General features: G+C 45.2%; 1 protein-coding gene across 2 annotated transcripts; it reads right to left on the minus strand.

Moving 5' to 3' along the window:
- Positions 1 to 3,372: 3,372 nt before the first annotated feature.
- Positions 3,373 to 19,204, minus strand: LOC139412277 (very-long-chain (3R)-3-hydroxyacyl-CoA dehydratase-like). Of its 2 annotated transcripts, none has more exons than XR_011634680.1 (11): positions 18,805 to 19,204; positions 17,191 to 17,233; positions 17,021 to 17,094; positions 16,516 to 16,680; positions 16,327 to 16,378; positions 15,376 to 15,486; positions 11,049 to 11,176; positions 10,115 to 10,186; positions 4,704 to 4,810; positions 4,315 to 4,446; positions 3,373 to 3,601 (listed from the first exon to the last, which is right to left on the minus strand). XR_011634680.1 is itself a non-coding variant. In XM_071159119.1 (11 exons), the coding sequence occupies exons 1-11, from the start codon at positions 18,883 to 18,885 to the stop codon at positions 3,525 to 3,527; spliced, it is 1,083 nt and encodes a 360-aa protein (XP_071015220.1). In that variant the 5' UTR covers positions 18,886 to 19,180; the 3' UTR covers positions 3,373 to 3,524. The 2 variants fall into 2 exon arrangements, 1 of the variants encoding a protein (XP_071015220.1); XM_071159119.1 differs by having other exon boundaries at positions 10,115 to 10,227; positions 18,805 to 19,180.
- Between the last annotated feature and the right edge of the window lie 4,684 nt (positions 19,205 to 23,888).

The following is a 23,888-nucleotide window of genomic DNA, read 5'->3' on the forward strand; positions in this document are numbered from 1 at the left end:
TATCTGTCAATACTAACAGTACAGTATGACATGTATCTGTCAATACTAACAGTACAATATGACATGTATCTGTTAATACTAACAATACAGTATGACATGTATCTGTTAATACTAACAGTACAATATGACATGTATCTGTCAATACTAACAGTACAGTATGACATGTATCTGTTAATACTAACAGTATGACATGTATCTGTCAATACTAACAGTACAGTATGACATGTATCTGTCAATACTAACAGTACAATATGACATGTATCTGTTAATACTAACAGTATGACATGTATCTGTTAATACTAACAGTACAGTATGACATGTATCTGTCAATACTAACAGTATGACATGTATCTGTCAATACTAACAGTACAGTATGACATGTATCTGTCAATACTAACAGTACAGTATGACATGTATCTGTTAATACTAACAGTACAGTATGACATGTATCTGTCAATACTAACAGTACAGTATGACATGTATCTGTTAATACTAACAGTACAGTATGACATGTATCTGTCAATACTAACAGTACAGTATGACATGTATCTGTCAATACTAACAGTATGACATGTATCTGTTAATACTAACAGTATGACATGTATCTGTTAATACTAACAGTACAGTATGACATGTATCTGTTAATACTAACAGTACAGTATGACATGTATCTGTTAATACTAACAGTATGACATGTATCTGTTAATACTAACAGTACAATATGACATGTATCTGTCAATACTAACAGTACAGTATGACATGTATCTGTTAATACTAACAGTATGACATGTATCTGTCAATACTAACAGTACAGTATGACATGTATCTGTCAATACTAACAGTACAATATGACATGTATCTGTTAATACTAACAGTATGACATGTATCTGTTAATACTAACAGTACAGTATGACATGTATCTGTTAATACTAACAGTATGACATGTATCTGTTAATACTAATAGTGCAGTATGACATGTATCTGTCAATACTAACAGTATGACATGTATCTGTCAATACTAACAGTACAGTATGACATGTATCTGTAACAGTATACATGTATCTGTCAATACTAACAGTATGACATGTATCTGTCAATACTAACAGTACAGTATGACATGTATCTGTCAATACTAACAGTACAGTATGACATGTATCTGTTAATACTAACAGTACAGTATGACATGTATCTGTCAATACTAACAGTACAGTATGACATGTATCTGTCAATACTAACAGTACAGTATGACATGTATCTGTTAATACTAACAGTACAGTATGACATGTATCTGTCAATACTAACAGTACAGTATGACATGTATCTGTTAATACTAACAGTATGACATGTATCTGTTAATACTAACAGTACAGTATGACATGTATCTGTTAATACTAATAGTATGACATGTATCTGTCAATACTAACAGTATGACATGTATCTGTTAATACTAACAGTACAGTATGACATGTATCTGTTAATACTAATAGTATGACATGTATCTGTCAATACTAACAGTATGACATGTATCTGTTAATACTAACAGTGCAGTATGACATGTATCTGTTAATACTAACAGTATGACATGTATCTGTTAATACTAATAGTACAGTATGACATGGATATAAATCATAAAAAGAGGGTGTGAATTGAATGCACTTGTTTGTGTTAGAGGAGGTACCTCTGATGGACAGACTGGGTGAGGAAGGGAAGGGTTTGTGTTAGAGGAGGTACCTCTGATGGACAGACTGGGTGAGGAAGGGAAGGGTTTGTGTTAGAGGAGGTACCTCTGATGGACAGACTGGGTGAGAAAGATGAGTGTTTGTGTTAGAGGAGGTACCTCTGATGGACAGACTGGGTGAGGAAGGGAAGGGTTTGTGTTAGAGGAGGTACCTCTGATGGACAGACTGGGTGAGGAAGATGAGTGTTTGTGTTAGAGGAGGTACCTCTGATGGACAGACTGGGTGAGGAAGGGAAGGGTTTGTGTTAGAGGAGGTACCTCTGATGGACAGACTGGGTGAGAAAGATGAGTGTTTGTGTTAGAGGAGGTACCTCTGATGGACAGACTGGGTGAGAAAGATGAGTGTTTGTGTTAGAGGAGGTACCTCTGATGGACAGACTGGGTGAGGAAGGGAAGGGTTTGTGTTAGAGGAGGTACCTCTGATGGACAGACTGGGTGAGGAAGATGAGTGTTTGTGTTAGAGGAGGTACCTCTGATGGACAGACTGGGTGAGGAAGGGAAGGGTTTGTGTTAGAGGAGGTACCTCTGATGGATAGACTGGGTGAGGAAGATGAGTGTTTGTGTTAGAGGAGGTACCTCTGATGGACAGACTGGGTGAGGAAGATGAGTGTTTGTGTTAGAGGAGGTACCTCTGATGGACAGACTGGGTGAGAAAGATGAGTGTTTGTGTTAGAGGAGGTACCTCTGATGGACAGACTGGGTGAGGAAGGGAAGGGTTTGTGTTAGAGGAGGTACCTCTGATGGACAGACTGGGTGAGGAAGATGAGTGTTTGTGTTAGAGGAGGTACCTCTGATGGACAGACTGGGTGAGGAAGGGAAGGGTTTGTGTTAGAGGAGGTACCTCTGATGGACAGACTGGGTGAGGAAGATGAGTGTTTGTGTTAGAGGAGGTACCTCTGATGGACAGACTGGGTGAGGAAGATGAGTGTTTGTGTTAGAGGAGGTACCTCTGATGGACAGACTGGGTGAGGAAGGGAAGGGTTTGTGTTAGAGGAGGTACCTCTGATGGACAGACTGGGTGAGAAAGATGAGTGTTTGTGTTAGAGGAGGTACCTCTGATGGACAGACTGGGTGAGGAAGATGAGTGTTTGTGTTAGAGGAGGTACCTCTGATGGACAGACTGGGTGAGGAAGAGAAGTGTTTGTGTTAGAGGAGGTACCTCTGATGGACAGACTGGGTGAGAAAGATGAGTGTTTGTGTTAGAGGAGGTACCTCTGATGGACAGACTGGGTGAGGAAGATGAGTGTTTGTGTTAGAGGAGGTACCTCTGATGGACAGACTGGGTGAGAAAGATGAGTGTTTGTGTTAGAGGAGGTACCTCTGAAGGACAGACTGGGTGAGGAAAATTAGTGTTTGTGTTAGAGGAGGTACCTCTGAAGGACTGGGTGAGGAAGATAAGTGTCTGTTAGAGGAGGTACATCCACAGGAAAATAGAAGAGGAGGATGTGGTTGGTTGTTTATCAGTGGAGGAGAGAAGAGAGGTGAGAGAGGAGAGAAGAGAGGAGAGGACAGAGGCGAGAGGAGAGAAGAGAGGTGTGAGAGGAGAGAAGAGAGGAGAGGAGAGAGAGGACAGAGGTGTGAGGTGGGGAGAGAAGAGAGAGAGGACAGAGGGGTGAGGTGAGGAGAGAAGAGAGAGAGGACAGAGGTGTGAGGTGAGGAGAGAAGAGAGAGAGGACAGAGGTGTGAGGTGAGGAGAGAAGAGAGAGAGAGGTGTGAGGAGAGGAGAGGTGTGAAAAGGCAACCAGCAGTGAGACTGGAGAGATCGTGAGGTGTGTCTTTCTATCCGTTAGTTATTTTTCCTCTTCCTGGAGCGCATTCGTCTCCTCCTCTGGCGAAACAGGTGGCGGAAGTTGATGAACAGACCTGGGAAGAAAAAAACTACTTTTTATCATTTAAAATGTTTGTTAAGTGCAAACTCCATCCACTTGGCCAGAAAGACAAGTCCAAGCAAAGATAATGTAAGAAAACAAATCGTATTTTGACCCAAAGTGTATGTTTCTCCCTTAGAGACATTAACAGATCCTGAAACATGACAGATAGATACAGCTGGAGGGTGGAGGGTCAGAGAAAGGGTCAGAGAGAGGGTCAGAGAGAGGGTTAGGGTAGAGGGTTAGAGAGAGGGTCAGAGAGAGGGTTAGAGAGAGGGTCAGAGAGAGGGTCAGAGAGAGGGTTAGGGTAGAGGGTTAGAGAGAGGGTCAGAGAGAGGGTTAGAGAGAGGGTCAGAGAGAGGGTCAGAGAGAGGGTCAGAGAGAGGGTTAGGGTAGAGGGTTAGAGAGAGGGTCAGAGAGAGGGTCAGAGAGAGGGTTAGAGAGAGGGTTAGAGAGAGGGTCAGAGAGAGGGTCAGAGAGAGGGTTAGGGTAGAGGGTTAGAGAGAGGGTCAGAGAGAGGGTCAGAGAGAGGGTTAGGGTAGAGGGTTAGAGAGAGGGTTAGAGTAGAGGGTTAGGGTAGAGGGTTAGAGAGAGGGTCAGAGAGAGGGTTAGGGTTAAGGGTTAGGGTAGAGTGTTAGGATGGAGGGTTAGGGTGGAGGGTTAGGGTGTAGGGTTAGGGTGTAGGGTCAGAGAGTGGTACTAACTGACCGAGGAACATGAGGGCCAGGTAGATCTTCAGAGTGAAGGAAAAGCTGAAGGACGAGCCCAGGACCGTAGGTAGAGGGATGCTGTACAGACGGGTCTCATCGAAGATAGGCAGGGACTGGATCACAGCGATAGCTAAGAGGAAACAGACAGGACAGACAGGAATACACAGCAACACTCGGATATCTTGGTAATAAACTAAGTAATATCTTGTTTGACTACAAACATCCTACCACTATTATTTACATACAATTTACATAATAAGTGAATATTGCAGGCATAGAGCTCTCTGAGGAGTATGTGTATGATGTGTATGGTGTGTGTGTGTGTGTGTGTATGGTGTGTGTGTGTGCGTGCGGGTGCGTGTGTGTGTGTGTGACAGGCCCACTGACCCTCTGCTAGCACCCCCAGAGGGTAGAGGGGCATCCAGATGGAGTATCTGAGCCAGGTCAGCAGCTTCCAGTCTGTGTCGATGCAGGCCAGCATGTAGAATGGATACCTGGGACAGACGACAAAACAACAGGTTTATTTAGCATCATTCACAAGCAGTGAGCAATACAATGCAGGTCAACATGTAGAATGGATACCTGGGACAGACAACAAAACAGCAATACAATGCAGGTCAACATGTAGAATGGATACCTGGGACAGACAACAAAACAGCAATACAATGCAGGTCAACATGTAGAATGGATACCTGGGACAGACAACAAAACAGCAATACAATGCAGGTCAACATGTAGAATGGATACCTGGGACAGACAACAAAACAGCAATACAATGCAGGTCAACATGTAGAATGGATACCTGGGACAGACAACAAAACAGCAATACAATGCAGGTCAACATGTAGAATGGATACCTGGGACAGACAACAAAACAGCAATACAATGCAGGTCAACATGTAGAATGGATACCTGGGACAGACAACAAAACAGCAATACAATGCAGGTCAACATGTAGAATGGATACCTGGGACAGACAACAAAACAGCAATACAATGCAGGTCAACATGTAGAATGGATACCTGGGACAGACAACAAAACAGCAATACAATGCAGGTCAACATGTAGAACAGGCAAATAACAACAGTAACAGCACTAGTGAGACGGCTGCAATACAGTGCAGGCCAACGTGTAAAACGGGTACCTGCGAAATGCTTACAACTAGCCTCACTAGCTGGTCCATTCATGGTTACAACTAGCCTCACTAGCTGGTCCATTCATGGTTACAACTAGCCTCACTAGCTGGTAATGTAATGTCCATTCATGGTTACAACTAGCCTCACTAGCTGGTAATATAATGTCCATTCATGGTTACAACTAGCCTCACTAGCTGGTCCATTCATGGTTACAACTAGTCTCACTAGCTGGTCCATTCATGGTTACAACTAGCCTCACTAGCTGGTAATATAATGTCCATTCATGGTTACAACTAGCCTCACTAGCTGGTCCATTCATGGTTACAACTAGCCTCACTAGCTGGTCCATTCATGGTTACAACTAGTCTCACTAGCTGGTCCATTCATGGTTACAACTAGCCTCACTAGCTGGTCCATTCATGGTTACAACTAGCCTCACTAGCTGGTCCATTCATGGTTACAACTAGTCTCACTAGCTGGTCCATTCATGGTTACAACTAGCCTCACTAGCTGGTAATATAATGTCCATTCATGGTTACAACTAGCCTCACTAGCTGGTCCATTCATGGTTACAACTAGCCTCACTAGCTGGTCCATTCATGGTTACAACTAGCCTCACTAGCTGGTCCATTCATGGTTACAACTAGTCTCACTAGCTGGTCCATTCATGGTTACAACTAGTCTCACTAGCTGGTCCATTCATGGTTACAACTAGCCTCACTAGCTGGTCCATTCATGGTTACAACTAGCCTCACTAGCTGGTCCATTCATGGTTACAACTAGCCTCACTAGCTGGTCCATTCATGGTTACAACTAGCCTCACTAGCTGGTAATATAATGTCCATTCATGGTTACAACTAGCCTCACTAGCTGGTCCATTCATGGTTACATCTAGCCTCACTAGCTGGTCCATTCATGGTTACATCTAGCCTCACTAGCTGGTCCATTCATGGTTACAACTAGTCTCACTAGCTGGTCCATTCATGGTTACAACTAGCCTCACTAGCTGGTCCATTCATGGTTACAACTAGCCTCACTAGCTGGTAATATAATGTCCATTCATGGTTACAACTAGCCTCACTAGCTGGTCCATTCATGGTTACAACTAGCCTCACTAGCTGGTCCATTCATGGTTACAACTAGCCTCACTAGCTGGTCCATTCATGGTTACAACTAGCCTCACTAACTGGTAATATAATGTCCATTCATGGTTACAACTAGTCTCACTAGCTGGTCCATTCATGGTTACAACTAGCCTCACTAGCTGGTAATATAATGTCCATTCATGGTTACAACTAGTCTCACTAGCTGGTCCATTCATGGTTACAACTAGCCTCACTAGCTAGTATTTGTCACATGTGGTAGATATGTAGATATAGGTAGGGGTAAAGTGACTAGGCAACAGGAGAGATAATAAACAGTAACACCAGAGTATGTGATGAGTCAAAAACGTTAGTGCAAAAAGGGTCAATGCAGATATTTAAATAGTTAACCAATAGCTACCCAGGCTAACTATTTAACAGTCTTAAGCTGTTCAGGGTCCTGTTGGTTCCAGACTTGCATCGGTAACGCTTGCCATGCCGTAGCACAGAGAACAGTCTATCATTTGTATGGCTTGAGGCTTTGACAATGTTTAGGGCCTTCCTCTGACACCGCCTGGTACCTTCCTCTGACATCACCTGGTACCTTCCTCTGACACCGCCTGGTATAGAGGTCCTGGATGGCAGGGAGCTCAGCCCCAGTGATGTACTGGGCCATACCCACTACCCTCTGTAGTGCTTTGCGGTCGGAGGCCGAGCAGTTGCCATACCAACCTGTGATGCAGACAGTCAAGATACTGCAGCTGTAGAACATTTTGAGGATCTGAGGGCCCATGACAAATATTTACATCCTCCTGAGGGGGAAGAGACGTCGTCATGCCTTCTTCACGACTGTGTTGATGGGTCTGGACTACGTCAATTCCTTAGTGATGTGGACGCCGAGGAACTTGAAGCTCTCAACCTGCTCCACTACAGCCCAGTCGTGGATGGGGGCATGCCTCGGTCGTGGGTTTTCTGTAGTCCACAATCTACTCCTTTGTCTTGTTGACGTTAAGGGAAAGGTTGTTGTCCTTGCACCACACTGCCAGGTCACTGACCTCGTTCCTATAGGCTGTCCCATCGTCATTGTTGATCAGGACAACCACCGTCGTGTTGTCAGCAAACGTAATGACGGTGTTGGAGTCGTGCGCGGCCACGCAGTTGTGGGTGAACAGGAGGGGACTAAGCATGCACCCCTGAGAGGCCCCCGTGTTGAGGGTCAGCGTTGCTTACCCTCATCACCTGGGGGGGCAGCCCGTCAGGAAGTCCAGGATCAAGTTGCAGAGGGAAGTGTTCAGTCCCAGGATCCTGAGTTTATTGATGAGCTTGGAAGGCACTATGGTGTTGAACGCTGAGCTGCAGTCAAGGAACAACATTCTCACATAGGTGTTCCTCTTGTCCAGGTGGGAGAGGGCAGTGTGGAGTGCGATTGAGATTGTGTCATCTGTGGATATGTTGGGGCGGTATGTGAATTGGAGTGGGTCTAGGAGGCAATAAAGGCAGTAAAGTAGTAGGGAGAAAAAAAATGTCAGTGAAGGTCAGACCTCGTCGGAGGTCGTAGTGGGATTTCTTATAAGCGTCCGGATTACTGTCCTGTTCCTTGAAACCGGCAGCCTTTAAGTGCGGATGTTGCATGTAACCCATGGCTTCTGGTTGGGGTATGCATGTACGTATTTATGTATGTATGGTCATTGTGAGGATGACGTCGTCGATGCGTAAACTCCTCGATGTGATCGGTTGAATCACGGGAACATGTTTCAGTCTGTGCTAGCGAAACAGTCCTGTAGATGTGATCGGTTGAATCGCGGGAACATGTTTCAGTCTGTGCTAGCGAAACAGTCCTGTAGATGTGATCGGTTGAATCGCGGGAACATATACCAGTCTGTGCTAGCGAAACAGTCCTGTAGATGTGATCGGTTGAATCGCGGGAACATGTTTCAGTCTGTGCTAGCGAAACAGTCCTGTAGATGTTTGTTGTTCGGATATCATGGTGCCGAGTACCCAGAGTACAAGTACTCTTATAATCTCCACCTGGCACAGCCAGAAGAGGACTGGCCACCCCTCAGAGCCTGGTTCCTCTCTAGGTTTCTAATCTCCACCCAGCACAGCCAGAAGAGGACTGGCCACCCCTCGGAGCCTGGTTCCTCTCTAGGTTTCTAATCTCCACCCGGCACAGCCAGAAGAGGACTGGCCACCCCTAAGAGCCTGGTTCCTCTCTAGGTTTCTAATCTCCACCCGGCACAGCCAGAAGAGGACTGGCCACCCCTCAGAGCCTGGTTCCTCTCTAGGTTTCTAATCTCCACCCGGCACAGCCAGAAGAGGACTGGCCACCCCTCGGAGCCTGGTTCCTCTCTAGGTTTCTAATCTCCACCCGGCACAGCCGGAAGAGGACTGGCCACCCCTCAGAGCCTGGTTCCTCTCTAGGTTTCTAATCTCCACCCAACACAGCCAGAAGAGGACTGGCCACCCCTCGGAGCCTGGTTCCGCTCTAGGTTTCTAATCTCTACCCGGTACAGCCAGAAGAGGACTGGCCACCCCTCGGAGCCTGGTTCCTCTCTAGGTTTCTAATCTCTACCCGGCACAGCCAGAAGAGGACTGGCCACCCCTCGGAGCCTGGTTCCTCTCTAGGTTTCCTCTTAGGTTCCTGCCTTTCCAGAGAGTTTTTCCTAGCCACCGTGCTTCTACACCTGCATTGCTTGCTGTTTGGGGGTTTTAGGCTGGATTTCTGTACAGCACTTTGTGACATCGTCTGATGTAAGAAGGGCTTTATAAATACATTTGATTGATTGATGACAATTCCCTTACACCATTTTTCTTACACCGAACCACTCTTTAGGATACTTCGATCGCAGGTGAGGAGACTAAAGTTGAGGTTATAGAAAAAGAGTTAAGGAAAACCCATGAAAACAACGTAAACCATTTACCCTGGCCGTTTCAGTCTCCAGATCTCAACCCAATTCAACACCTCTGGGAGATTCTGTTGCAGAGCCTGACATGGTGCACCGCCATCAACAAAACACCACATTCTTCTGGTGGAAGAATGATGTCACATCCCTCCAATAGAGTTCCAGACACCTGTAGAATCTATGAGGAGGTGTATTGAAGCAACTTTATGTCGTGTTTCCTTTATTTTGGCCGTTATCTGGATGTGAGCTGTATTGAGGTAGAGTCACCTGTAGATCTATATTAACTATAGAGGTAGAGTCACCTGTAGATCTATATTAACTATAGAGGTAGAGTCACCTGTAGATCTATATTGACTATACTATAGAGGTAGAGTCACCTGTAGATCTATATTAACTATAGAGGTAGAGTCACCTGTAGATCTATATTGACTATACTATAGAGGTAGAGTCACCTGTAGATCTATATTGACTATACTATAGAAGTAGAGTCACCTGTAGATCTATATTGACTATAGAGGTAGAGTCACCTGTAGATCTATATTAACTATAGAGGTAGAGCCACCTGTAGATCTATATTGACTATACTATAGAGGTAGAGTCACCTGTAGATCTATATTAACTGTACTATAGAGGTAGAGTCACCTGTAGATCTATATTGACTATAGAGGTAGAGTCACCTGAAGATCTCTATGGTGCTCCAGAGGTAGAAGACGAAGAAGACCACTGCTTTGTTCTGCATCTCCTCCAGACTACCGAAGATCACAAACAGGATTACGTTCCTACCCACCACCTGGACAGGTCAACAACAACAACAAAAAATCACAGAAACACACTTCATTAAAGGGTTAATTCACCCTAAATACAAAATCACTTGTCCTCGCCCTGAATGCATCCTGGCCTCAACCTGAATGCATCCCGGCCTCAACCTGAATGCATCCCGGCCTCAACCTGAATGCATCCCGGCCTCAACCTGAATGCATCCCGGCCTCAACCTGAATGCATCCCGGCCTCAACCTGAATGCATCCCGGCCTCAACCTGAATGCACCCCGGCCTCAACCTGAATGCACCCCGGCCTCAACCTGAATGCACCCCGGCCTCAACCTGAATGCACCCCGGCCTCAACCTGAATGCACCCCGGCCTCAACCTGAATGCATCCCGGCCTCAACCTGAATGCACCCCGGCCTCAACCTGAATGCACCCCGGCCTCAACCTGAATGCATCCTGGCCTCAACCTGAATGCATCCCGGCCTCAACCTGAATGCATCCTGGCCTCAACCTGAATGCATCCTGGCCTCAACCTGAATGCATCCTGGCCTCAACCTGAATGCATCCCGGCCTCAACCTGAATGCATCCCGGCCTCAACCTGAATGCATCCCGGCCTCAACCTGAATGCATCCTGGCCTCAACCTGAATGCACCCCGGCCTCAACCTGAAAGCTGAGAATCTTTGCTTTGGGTTGGTTTACAAAACCATTGCCGCTAACTTTAGCTTTGACTAACCAAAAACAACTAAAAAGTCAATGTAACCTAAATTAGCATGTGTTTTTTTTTATTTTAAACCCAAGTCATTTTGAAAGTTATTTTTCTGTGTGTTTGGATTGAACCCTACCTGGATCATAGCAGGGAACACCCCTGTCTTGACCAGACCCACTAGAGGGTTCATGACCTCTGCTACGGCCATCATCTGACAGAAGTACATCATGTCAGCAATGGTGTGGAACGTGTCATAGAACGAGTCTGACAAGAGGGAGAGAAAGAGAGGTAGAACACAGTTACACAGTGGAGAGGTAGAACACAGTTACACAGTGGAGAGGTAGAACACAGTTACACAGTGGAGAGGTAGAACACAGTTACACAGTGGATAGGTAGAACACAGTTACACAGTGGAGAGGTAGAACACAGTGGAGAGGTAGAACACAGTTACACAGTGGAGAGGTAGAACACAGTTACACAGTGGAGAGGTAGAACACAGTTACACAGTGGAGAGGTAGAACACAGTTACACAGTGGAGAGGTAGAACACAGTTACACAGTGGAGAGGTAGAACACAGTTACACAGTGGAGAGGTAGAACACAGTTACACAGTGGAGAGGTAGAACACAGTTACACAGTGGAGAGGTAGAACACAGTGGAGAGGTAGAACACAGTGGAGAGGTAGAACACAGTTACACAGTGGAGAGGTAGAACACAGTTACACAGTGGAGAGGTAGAACACAGTTACCAACAGCTACACAGTGGTGCTATACAGTGGTGCTACACAGTGGTGCTACACAGTGGTGCTATACAGTGGTACTACACAGTGGTGCTATACAGTGGTGCTATACAGTGGTACTATACAGTGGTGCTATACAGTGGTGCTACACAGTGGTGCTATACAGTGGTGCTATACAGTGGTGCTACACAGTGGTGCTATACAGTGGTGCTACACAGTGGTGCTATACAGTGGTGCTATACAGTGGTGCTATACAGTGGTGCTATACAGTGGTGCTATACAGTGGTGCTACACAGTGGTGCTATACAGTGGTGCTACACAGTGGTGCTACACAGTGGTACTATACAGTGGTGCTACACAGTGATACTACACAGTGGTGCTACACAGTGATACTACACAGTGGTGCTACACAGTGATACTACACAGTGGTGCTACACGGTGGTGCTACACAGTGCACCACTGTATAGCACCACTGTACAGTGGTGCTACACAGTGGTACTATACAGTGGTGCTATACAGCACTGTGTAGCACCACTGTATAGCACCACTGTGTAGCACCACAGTGGTGCTATACAGTGGTGCTATACAGTGGTGCTATACAGTGGTGCTACACAGTGGTGCTATACAGTGGTGCTACACAGTGGTGCTACACAGTGGTGCTACACAGTGGTGCTACACAGTGGTGCTACACAGTGGTGCTATACAGTGGTGCTATACAGTGGTGCTACACAGTGGTGCTATACAGTGGTACTATACAGTGGTGCTATACAGTGGTGCTATACAGTGGTACTATACAGTGGTGCTATACAGTGGTGCTACACAGTGGTGCTACACAGTGGTGCTATACAGTGGTGCTATACAGTGGTGCTACACAGTGGTGCTACACAGTGGTGCTACACAGTGGCGCTATACAGTGGTGCTATACAGTGGTACTACACAGTGGTGCTACACAGTGGTGCTATACAGTGGTGCTACACAGTGGTGCTATACAGTGGTGCTACACAGTGGTGCTATACAGTGGTGCTATACAGTGGTGCTATACAGTGGTGCTACACAGTGGTGCTACACAGTGGTGCTACACAGTGGTGCTACACAGTGGTGCTACACAGTGGTGCTATACAGTGGTGCTATACAGTGGTGCTATACAGTGGTGCTATACAGTGGTACTATACAGTGGTGCTATACAGTGGTGCTACACAGTGGTGCTACACAGTGGTGCTATACAGTGGTGCTACACAGTGGTGCTACACAGTGGTGCTACACAGTGGTGCTACACAGTGGTGCTATACAGTGGTGCTATACAGTGGTGCTACACAGTGGTGCTATACAGTGGTGCTATACAGTGGTGCTATACAGTGGTGCTACACAGTGGTACTATACAGTGGTGCTACACAGTGATACTACACAGTGGTGCTACACAGTGATACTACACAGTGGTGCTACACGGTGGTGCTACACAGTGCACCACTGTATAGCACCACTGTACAGTGGTGCTACACAGTGGTACTATACAGTGGTGCTATACAGCACTGTGTAGCACCACTGTATAGCACCACTGTGTAGCACCACAGTGGTGCTATACAGTGGTGCTATACAGTGGTGCTATACAGTGGTGCTACACAGTGGTGCTATACAGTGGTGCTACACAGTGGTGCTACACAGTGGTGCTACACAGTGGTGCTACACAGTGGTGCTACACAGTGGTGCTACACAGTGGTGCTATACAGTGGTGCTATACAGTGGTGCTACACAGTGGTGCTATACAGTGGTACTATACAGTGGTGCTATACAGTGGTGCTATACAGTGGTGCTATACAGTGGTACTATACAGTGGTGCTATACAGTGGTGCTACACAGTGGTGCTACACAGTGGTGCTATACAGTGGTGCTATACAGTGGTGCTACACAGTGGTGCTACACAGTGGTGCTACACAGTGGTGCTACACAGTGGTGCTATACAGTGGTGCTATACAGTGGTGCTACACAGTGGTGCTACACAGTGGTGCTATACAGTGGTGCTACACAGTGGTGCTATACAGTGGTGCTACACAGTGGTGCTATACAGTGGTGCTATACAGTGGTGCTATACAGTGGTGCTATACAGTGGTGCTACACAGTGGTGCTATACAGTGGTGCTACACAGTGGTGCTATACAGTGGTGCTACACAGTGGTGCTATACAGTGGTGCTACACAGTGGTGCTATACAGTGGTGCTATACAGTGGTGCAACACAGTGGTGCTACACAGTGGTGCTATACAGTGGTGCTACACAGTGGTGCTATACAGTGGTGCTACACAGTGGTGCTATACAGTGGTACTATACAGTGGTGCTACACAGTGGTGCTACACAGTGGTGCTATACAGTGGTGCTACACAGTGGTGCTATACAGTGGTGCTACACAGTGGTGCTATACAGTGGTGCTACACAGTGGTGCTATACAGTGGTGCTACACAGTGGTGCTATACAGTGGTGCTATAAAGTGGTGCAACACAGTGGTGCTACACAGTGGTGCTATACAGTGGTGCTACACAGTGGTGCTATACAGTGGTGCTACACAGTGGTGCTATACAGTGGTACTATACAGTGGTGCTACACAGTGGTGCTACACAGTGGTGCTATACAGTGGTGCTACACAGTGGTGCTATACAGTGGTGCTATACAGTGGTGCTATACAGTGGTGCTATACAGTGGTGCTACACAGTGGTGCTATACAGTGGTGCTATACAGTGGTGCTACACAGTGGTGCTACACAGTGGTGCTACACAGTGGTGCTATACAGTGGTGCTATACAGTGGTGCTACACAGTGGTGCTATACAGTGGTATACAGTGGTGCTATACAGTGGTGCTATACAGTGGTACTACACAGTGGTACTATACAGTGGTGCTAACATGTTAGGCCAAACACTGCACATCCAGAGTAGCCTGGTTCCATACTGTACGTGCTCAAATCCAGTGGTTCTCAACCTATTTTAGTGGCTGTACACCAATCACATTTAGCTGTGCCTGAAGTACACCCCAAGTACCACTTAACGTGTATTTCACCAGTAGGTCTACGTTCTCATTAGTGTCCTCAAGTATCTCTGCAGATAGACCAAACACAACAGGGTGGCAACTACTGCTGTAGTCAACTCTTAAAATGTTGTGAAGACATACAAACAGAATTTGGCTAAAACGCCAAACAGACTGGACCACCAGGCTATTCAAAGCTATTTGCAAGACAAATGAATCTACAGGCTAAGAGTCAATGTTCCCTTTCTCGTATTCAAATGGACACATCTATGAATAAAGAGCCTGTTTAGTTATTCTAGGGAAGTAACACATTGGCTCGCTGGTGTGGTTTAATCTGACTCACTCAGATCACTTCACAGAAACACAACTGAATATAAACTAGACAGCTTTCAGAAACACGACTAGACAGCTTTCAGCTAAAAAAAAAATTGAGGAGGAAGAATGATAATGTATGTAAATATTAGTGTTATATATGAGCCATCTAATACTAACTCTCTCACATTATGATGAAGAACCAGTTCTGAGGTAGCTAGTTCCAACTGTAGCTGTGGAAAAGGAATGATTCTGAATGTATTATTTTCTATCCCTGAAACACTGACTTCACCTACTGTGTGTCTATCTATGGCCAACGCTGTCGTCAACTGTCAAGACAACCAACCAACAAACAACAGCTACTAACAAGGCTGGACCCTCAGCAGGCTCTGGACCACTGACCTTGTCCCAGGATGAAGAGACGGACGGTCATGTTGACAAAGATCCAGGAGAAGCCCAGGAACTGGACTAGGTTGTACATGAACAGATAGCCCTTCTTCAGGCCCAGGTAGGCTGAGAGAACAAACCACATATTACCATACAATATCTTTAAAACACATAACATCAGGTTGTACATGAACAGATAGCCCTTCTTCAGGCCCAGGTAGGCTGAGAGAACAAACCACATATTACCATACAATATCTTTAAAACACATAACATCAGGTTGTATATGAACCGATAGCCCTTCTTCAGGCTCAGGTAGGCTGAGAGAACATGGTACAGCTTTCAATAAAAACACAATTAAAAAAACACAAAGTAAACTCCAGTCAGTTGGTTTTTTATGTCTATAACCAAAACCAAAATGATTTGACATTACATTTCAGATGTTTACATTATCAAATATCAAGTACATAAAAAAGGTAGTTTGTACTTGTGTGTGGTATAAACTAAAAGATGATGCACAGTCAAAACCAGGGTTGGCGGCCAGTTGGCGGCCCGCGGTGGATTTATTTGGCCCCACAACTTTTCAGAGAAAAAAAAAAAAAAGTTGAATTTTTCTTTCTTTTTGCATTTTCATTGTTGGAGGGTGTAAGGGTGTAAAAACACCAGGATGTTAATTTAGTCAAATCTGTTCTCAAGTATAATAGAGAGAGACGTGATCGGACACAACTTTAAGCAAAGTTTCAAATGATCCGTTTTTGGATTCTTGCCGTCAAATTGCAGTCTACAAATGATTTGTGCTCACGTTCCGGTCTGCCGACCAACTGGTTAATGAAAAATGAATATATCAGCCTGAGGCTGAACGTAGTTGATGATCCCTGGTCTAAACCAACAGCATCTTTACCAAGAAATGTAAATCTTCAGATTAGAGATAAAAAGGTCTGCTCACAGCTGCACCGCTCGGTACTTACGGTCTTTACGGATTCTTGACTCGATGCTGACCTTGTTTATCTTCTCCTCTTCCTGAAAACAAAACAGACAGACCGTCAGGTGTAATAAATGTCATAACACCCTTATAAAAGACAAAATAAATAAAGCCTTATACTTCCTTATGTATTACATCTAAAAGTTGTACCAAAACTGACCCTGGTCATTACTACCTTAGCCTGAAGCTCCATCTCCGCGTCTGATTCGTCGAGCCAACGGTCGAAGTCTGGCGCCAGGAAGAGAGGTTTCCTCTCCTGCAGAGTGAGTCTGTCCCACCAACGCTGCTCTTGCTTCCTCACTGTCACATTTACCAGGCGCTGGGTCGACCTGTGACTAACCTGGTAGACAGACGCACAGTGACTATGATAATAATTGTAGATACCACAGGAGGTTGGTGGCACCTTCATTTGGGGAGGACGGGCTCGTGGTAATGACTGGAGCGGAATCAGTGGCATGGTATCAAATACATGGTTTCCATTCCATTCCATTTGCTCCGTTCCAGACATTATCATGAGCAGCCTCCTGCGGAAGACACACTTACTAATAAACCACAAGCAGGGAACAGTAACAATCTCTAGTACCAGAAGAGAATGTTTGTCTTTGAGACTGAGAAGAGTGTGAGGTATTTATCACTAATGAAAAAAAACTACATTTCTGGAATAGGAAATAATAGAATACCTCAGGTTTTACTGGTTCCAGGAAGTCCAGACTGAACTCATAGTCATGGTCTCCTTTAGCGCCGTGACCCTGAGCTGTCCAACAAAGGAACGTCGGTTTAATACCATGTACTCTGTACAGACTAGACGTATTTTCCTTCTTTCTGTTCCAGCGTAATACAAACCACCAACCTTTGAATTGCAGGGTGTTGTTTTGCACGCAGATTTCAAGATCCTAAAAAAAAATGCAAAAAAGAAAAATGTCATGCATCAACAAAAAACAACTCAAAAAGCGGAAGACTGTCAGCTACCAGGCTAAATATAGAAACACACACTAACATTGGTTGAGATCAAACTAAGTGACTGAATGGCTGATGTGTTTCCTTCACACATACAGCATCACTAAACGTGTTCTGATGACATTACATACAGTAGTAGTACGTAGCTGGAGTACACGTGGTCACGATGCACCTTGAGTGTGTGTTTGCTGACTGGCTAAATTGGATCCAGCGATCACCATGACAATTCCTGAATCTTTTATGAAGCATTGACATTTGGTAGGATGCACCACCACCACTAGCTACTACAACTCAATATGAATTACAGTAGCTAGTTAGCTTCAGTAGCTGAGTGTTGGCAACTGTCTCGCCTCGTCGAGAACCATACTTCTCATGATGACCTGATTTTGTTATGTGGAAACACTGGATCAAGACCTCAGGAAACTATATATAATATATAGGTTATATAAATTATATATATATTATGTCTTGTGACATGCTCCACTTTTGTTATCACTCTGTATAGCTAATAGAACAAGTGGTAAATTATCTAGCTAGATGTATGAGCTTACTAGCTAACATGTAAGCATGGGGCTGCTATCAGTCCATTCTCTAAGCAGCATTGTAGCTAATGTCATGTATGTCATTTGTTCATGTCAGCGACGTGCATTCAATTTACAACGTCCAGCAGTGAGCTTAAACAAATACACTTATTACTGGCTGAAAGAGGCTATCTAGCTGGCTTGTTGTCCTAACCATCTAGCTGGCTTGTTGTCCTAACCATCTAGCTGGCTTGTTGTCCTAACCATCTAGCTGGCTTGTTGTCCTAACCATCTAGCTGGCTTGTTATCCTAACCATCTAGCTGGCTTGTTATCCTAACCATCTAGCTGGCTGGTTATCCTAACCATCTAGCTGGCTTGTTATCCTAACCATCTAGCTGGCTTGTTGTCCTAACCATCTAGCTGGCTTGTTGTCCTAACCATCTAGCTGGCTTGTTGTCCTAACCATCTAGCTGGCTTGTTGTCCTAACCATCTAGCTGGCTTGTTGTCCTAACCATCTAGCTGGCTTGTTGTCCTAACCATCTAGCTGGCTTGTTGTCCTAGCCATCTAGCTGGCTTGTTGTCCTAGCCATCTAGCTGGCTTGTTGTCCTAACCATCTAGCTGGCTTGTTGTCCTAACCATCTAGCTGGCTTGTTGTCCTAGCCATCTAGCTGGCTTGTTGTCCTAACCATCTAGCTGGCTTGTTGTCCTAACCATCTAGCTGGCTTGTTGTCCTAACCATCTAACTGGCTTGTTGTCCTAACCATCTAGCTGGCTTGTTGTCCTAACCATCTAGCTGGCTTGTTGTCCTAACCATCTAGCTGGCTTGTTGTCCTAACCATCTAGCTGGCTTGTTGTCCTAACCATCAGGCTGGCTTGTTGTCCTAACCATCTAGCTGGCTTGTTGTCCTAACCATCTAGCTGGCTTGTTGTCCTAACCATCTAGCTCGATGACAGGTCGGTCCCGGAGATCATCCGTAACATACCTTAGCGTCACTCAGCTCCACACGCAGGTAGATGTCTGCATGACGCTGTGCCCAATACACGTGGGGTGTGAGGGTCTGCATTGTGATATCTAAAAGGTACTGTTAGTGAAATTAATATCCTTGCTGTTATATCACTGAGAAGCAATGCTGGAGATCATCCGCCTCATTCATTAGGACAGCTGGCTAGATGCGGAAACAGTCATCCAGGATACTCAGGGGTGCGTTCAGTTCGATTGAACGTTTACGTTGCTTAACGGTTTGTACTGAACGACACGGTTCCCTAAAACGATCTTGAACTTACTTTGAGGTACGTTTGCTCCGTGTGTATCGAAGCAATTTACTATAAATGACTGCGGCACAGCGGTCCTCCAGCCCAAACCCCATCCAACTACGCCTTCCCCGTTTTTGAACTGGTCGTTCAGAACAGCACCGTTTCCGTCGAATTGAACGTTACAGTACGTTTTTCTGCATTGAACGTAGCTCGGGTGTCGCTACGTGCGCGTTACACCCACAAATCAAAACAAAGGAAGGAACGTGCTCGTGCACAGTCGGTACAATTTTAAAAAAAAGTTTGAAAACATTGATACTATTTAAATGGAAATACATATAATATGGATGGTGTCTGTATTTGTCTTGGACTGCACAGAAGTACAGATCTTACAAAGGTATTTTTTTTTTAAATTCGGGGCTTCATGTATGCTATGGGTGAAACCAACATCCAAGGGCTGCTCGCGTCATGTTCCGCTCCAAGTGACACCAGCCAATTCATGCCTTCTGAAATATTCACATCTGATGTGTGAAAAGGATTGAGTGATATCCACCCTCATGTTATGTACTATATACAGTCCATACAATACAAGTGACTGTTATACAATCAGTCAAGTAATCAGTGGTGGAAAAAGTACTCAGTTGTCATACTTAAGTGAAAGTAAAGATTACTTGTCATTTTCTATTAAGTTAAAAGTGAAAGTCACCCAGTAAAATAATACTTGAGTAAAAGTATTTGGTTTTTAAATGTACTTAAGTATAAAAAGTCAATGGAACTTCTAAAATGTACATAAGTATCAAAACTAAAAGTATAAATCATTTCAAATTCGGAATATTAAGAAAACCAGAAGGGACCATTTTTTATTTATTGTCAGATAGCCAGGGGCACACTCCAACACTCCAACACTCCAACACTCAGACATCATTTACAGATAGCCAGGGGCACACTCCAACACTCCAACATCATTTACAGATAGCCAGGGGCACACTCCAACACTCCAACATCATTTACAGATAGCCAGGGGCACACTCCAACACTCAGACATCATTTACAGATAGCCAGGGGCACACTCCAACACTCCAACATCATTTACAGATAGCCAGGGGCACACTCCAACACTCAGACATCATTTACAGATAGCCAGGGGCACACTCCAACACTCCAACATCATCTACAGATAGCCAGGGGCACACTCCAACACTCCAACATCATTTACAGATAGCCAGGGGCACACTCCATCACTCCAACATCATTTACAGATAGCCAGGGGCACACTCCAACACTCCAACATCATTTACAGATAGCCAGGGGCACACTCCATCACTCCAACATCATTTACAGATAGCCAGGGGCACACTCCAACACTCAGACATCATTTACAGATAGCCAGGGGAACACTCCAACACTCCAACATCATTTACAGATAGCCAGGGGCACACTCCAACACTCCAACATCATTTACAGATAGCCAGGGGCACACTCCAACACTCAGACATCATTTACAGATAGCCAGGGGCACACTCCAACACTCCAACATCATTTACAGATAGCCAGGGGCACACTCCAACACTCCAACATCATTTACAGATAGCCAGGGGCACACTCCAACACTCAGACATCATTTACAGATAGCCAGGGGCACACTCCAACACTCCAACATCATTTACAGATAGCCAGGGGCACACTCCAACACTCAGACATCATTTACAGATAGCCAGGGGAACACTCCAACACTCCAACATCATTTACAGATAGCCAGGGGCACACTCCAACACTCAGACATCATTTACAGATAGCCAGGGGCACACTCCAACACTCCAACATCATTTACAGATAGCCAGGGGCACACTCCAACACTCCAACATCATTTACAGATAGCCAGGGGCACACTCCAACACTCAGACATCATTTACAGATAGCCAGGGGCACACTCCAACACCATTTACAGATAGCCAGGGGCACACTCCAACACTCAGACATCATTTACAGATAGCCAGGGGCACACTCCAACACTCAGACATCATTTACAGATAGCCAGGGGAACACTCCAATACTCAGACATCATTACAGATAGCCAGGGGCACACTCCAACACTCAGACATCATTTACAGATAGCCAGGGGCACACTCCAACACTCAGACATCATTTACAGATAGCCAGGGGCACACTCCAACACTCCAACATCATTTACAGATAGCCAGGGGCACACTCCAACACTCCAACATCATTTACAGATAGCCAGGGGCACACTCCAACACTCAGACATCATTTACAGATAGCCAGGGGCACACTCCAACACTCAGACATCATTTACAGATAGCCAGGGGCACACTCCAACACTCAGACATCATTTACAGATAGCCAGGGGAACACTCCAACACTCAGACATCATTTACAGATAGCCAGGGGCACACTCCAACACTCAGACATCATTTACAGATAGCCAGGGGAACACTCCAATACTCAGACATCATTACAGATAGCCAGGGGCACACTCCAACACTCAGACATCATTTACAGATAGCCAGGGGCACACTCCAACACTCAGACATCATTTACAGATAGCCAGGGGCACACTCCAACACTCCAACATCATTTACAGATAGCCAGGGGCACACTCCAACACTCCATCACTCCAACACTCAGACATCATTTACAAACGAAGCATTTGTGTTTAGTGAGTCTACCAGATCAGAGGCAGTAGGGATGACCAGGGATGTTCTCTGTTTAGTGAGTCCTCCAGATTAGAGGCAGTAGTGATGACTAGGGATGTTCTCTGTTTAGTGAGTCCTCCAGATCAGAGGCAGTAGGTATGACCAGGGATGTTCTCTGTTTAGTGAGTCCTCCAGATCAGAGGCAGTAGTGATGACCAGGGATGTTCTCTGTTTAGTGAGTCCTCCAGATCAGAGGCAGTAGGGATGACCAGGGATGTTCTCTGTTTAGTGAGTCCTCCAGATTAGAGGCAGTAGTGATGACTAGGGATGTTCTCTGTTTAGTGAGTCCTCCAGATCAGAGGCAGTAGGTATGACCAGGGATGTTCTCTGTTTAGTGAGTCCTCCAGATCAGAGGCAGTAGTGATGACCAGGGATGATCTCTGTTTAGTGAGTCCTCCAGATCAGAGGCAGTAGGGATGACCAGGGATGTTCTCTGTTTAGTGAGTCCTCCAGATCAGAGGCAGTAGGGATGACCAGGGATGTTCTCTGTTTAGTGAGTCCTCCAGATCAGAGGAAGTAGGGATGACCAGGGATGTTCTCTGTTTAGTGAGTCCTCCAGATCAGATACAGTAGTGGTGACAAGGGATGTTCTCTGTTTAGTGAGTCCTCCAGATCAGATACAGTAGTGGTGACCAGGGATGTTCTCTGTTTAGTGAGTCCTCCAGATCAGAGGAAGTAGGGATGACCAGGGATGTTCTCTGTTTAGTGAGTCTTCCAGATCAGAGGCAGGAGGGATGACCAGGGATGTTCTCTGTTTAGTGAGTCCACCAGATCAGAGGCAGTAGGGATAACCGGGGATGTTCTCTGTTTAGTGAGTCCACCAGATCAGAGACAGGAGGGATGACCAGGGATGTTCTCTGTTTAGTGAGTCCACCAGATCAGAGGCAGTAGGGATAACCGGGGATGTTCTCTGTTTAGTGAGTCCACCAGATCAGAGACAGGAGGGATGACCAGGGATGTTCTCTGTTTAGTGAGTCCTCCAGATCAGAAACAGTAGGGATGACCAGGGATGTTCTTTTGATAAGTGTGTGATTTTTGACCATTTTACATTCAAAATGTAACAAGTACTTTTGGGTGTCAGGGAAAATGTATACAGTAAAAAGTACATTATTTTCCTTCAGGAATGTAGTGAAGTAAAAGTAGACATAAATATAAAAATAGTAAAGTACAGATACCCCAAAAAACTACTTAAGTAAAAATACATTAAAGTAGTACTTAAATACTTCACACCACTGCAAGTAATATAGGTCAAGACAGATGATGCATGTATCAACAGTCCAGACCCCAAAAAATTATCTTGGTTAGAGCGCCAGCACACCAAACTATCAAGTTTGACCTACTTGTGATGCTGTAGGTCTATGAGTCTATGAATGGTGCATTCGGAAAGTATTCAGACCCCTTGACTTTTTCCACATTTTGTTACATTACAGCCTTATTCTAAAATGAGTTTGGATCAAAAATAACAATCTACACACAATACCCCAAAATGACAAAGCAAAAACAGGATTTATAAATGTGCTAATTTATAAAAAATAAAAGATACCTTAAATTTACTTAAGTATTCAGACTATTTGCTATAAAATTCTTAAATTGAGCTCAGGTGCATCCTGTTTCGATTGATAAACGCTGAGATGTTTTTACAACTTGGAGTCTACCTGTGGTAAATTCAATTGATTGGACATGATTTGGAAAGGCACACACCTGTCTATATAAAAGGTCCCACAGTTGGCAGTGCATGTCGGAGCAAAAACCAAGCCATGAGGTCAAAGCAATTGCCCGTAGAGCTCAGAGACAGGATTGTGTCGAGGCACAGATCTGGGGAAGGGTAGCAAAAAAATGTCTTCAGCTTTGAATGTCCCCAAGCACACAGTGGCCTCCATCATTCTTAAATGGAAGAAGTTTGCAACTACCAAGACACTTCCTAAAGCTGAGCAATCAGGGAGGTGACCAAGAATCTGATGGTTACTCTGAGAGCTCCTCTGTGGAGATGGGAGAACCTTCCAGAAGGACAACCATCTCGGTGGCCAGAGGGAAGCCACTCCTCAGTAAAAGGCACATTACAGCCCGTTTGGAGTTTGCCAAAAGGCACCGAAAGGATTCAG

The sequence above is a fragment of the Oncorhynchus clarkii genome, chromosome 6 (assembly GCF_045791955.1).
Source record: "Oncorhynchus clarkii lewisi isolate Uvic-CL-2024 chromosome 6, UVic_Ocla_1.0, whole genome shotgun sequence".
In the NCBI taxonomy this organism is placed as follows: Eukaryota; Metazoa; Chordata; class Actinopteri; order Salmoniformes; family Salmonidae; genus Oncorhynchus; species Oncorhynchus clarkii.

What these genes read in the sequence shown, in the direction of transcription:
- LOC139412277 (XM_071159119.1), bottom strand. Translation starts at nt 18,885, where the DNA reads ATGCAGACCCTCACACCCCACGTGTATTGGGCACAGCGTCATGCAGAC. An exon ending in TCTCTTCATCCTGGGACAAG is followed by an intron (nt 11,177 to 15,375) that starts GTCAGTGGTCCA and finishes CCCTCTTGTCAG; the next exon opens with ACTCGTTCTATGACACGTTC. An exon ending in AGCACCATAGAGATCTTCAG is followed by an intron (nt 4,811 to 10,114) that starts GTGACTCTACCT and finishes CGTCTGTCCCAG; the next exon opens with GTATCCATTCTACATGCTGG.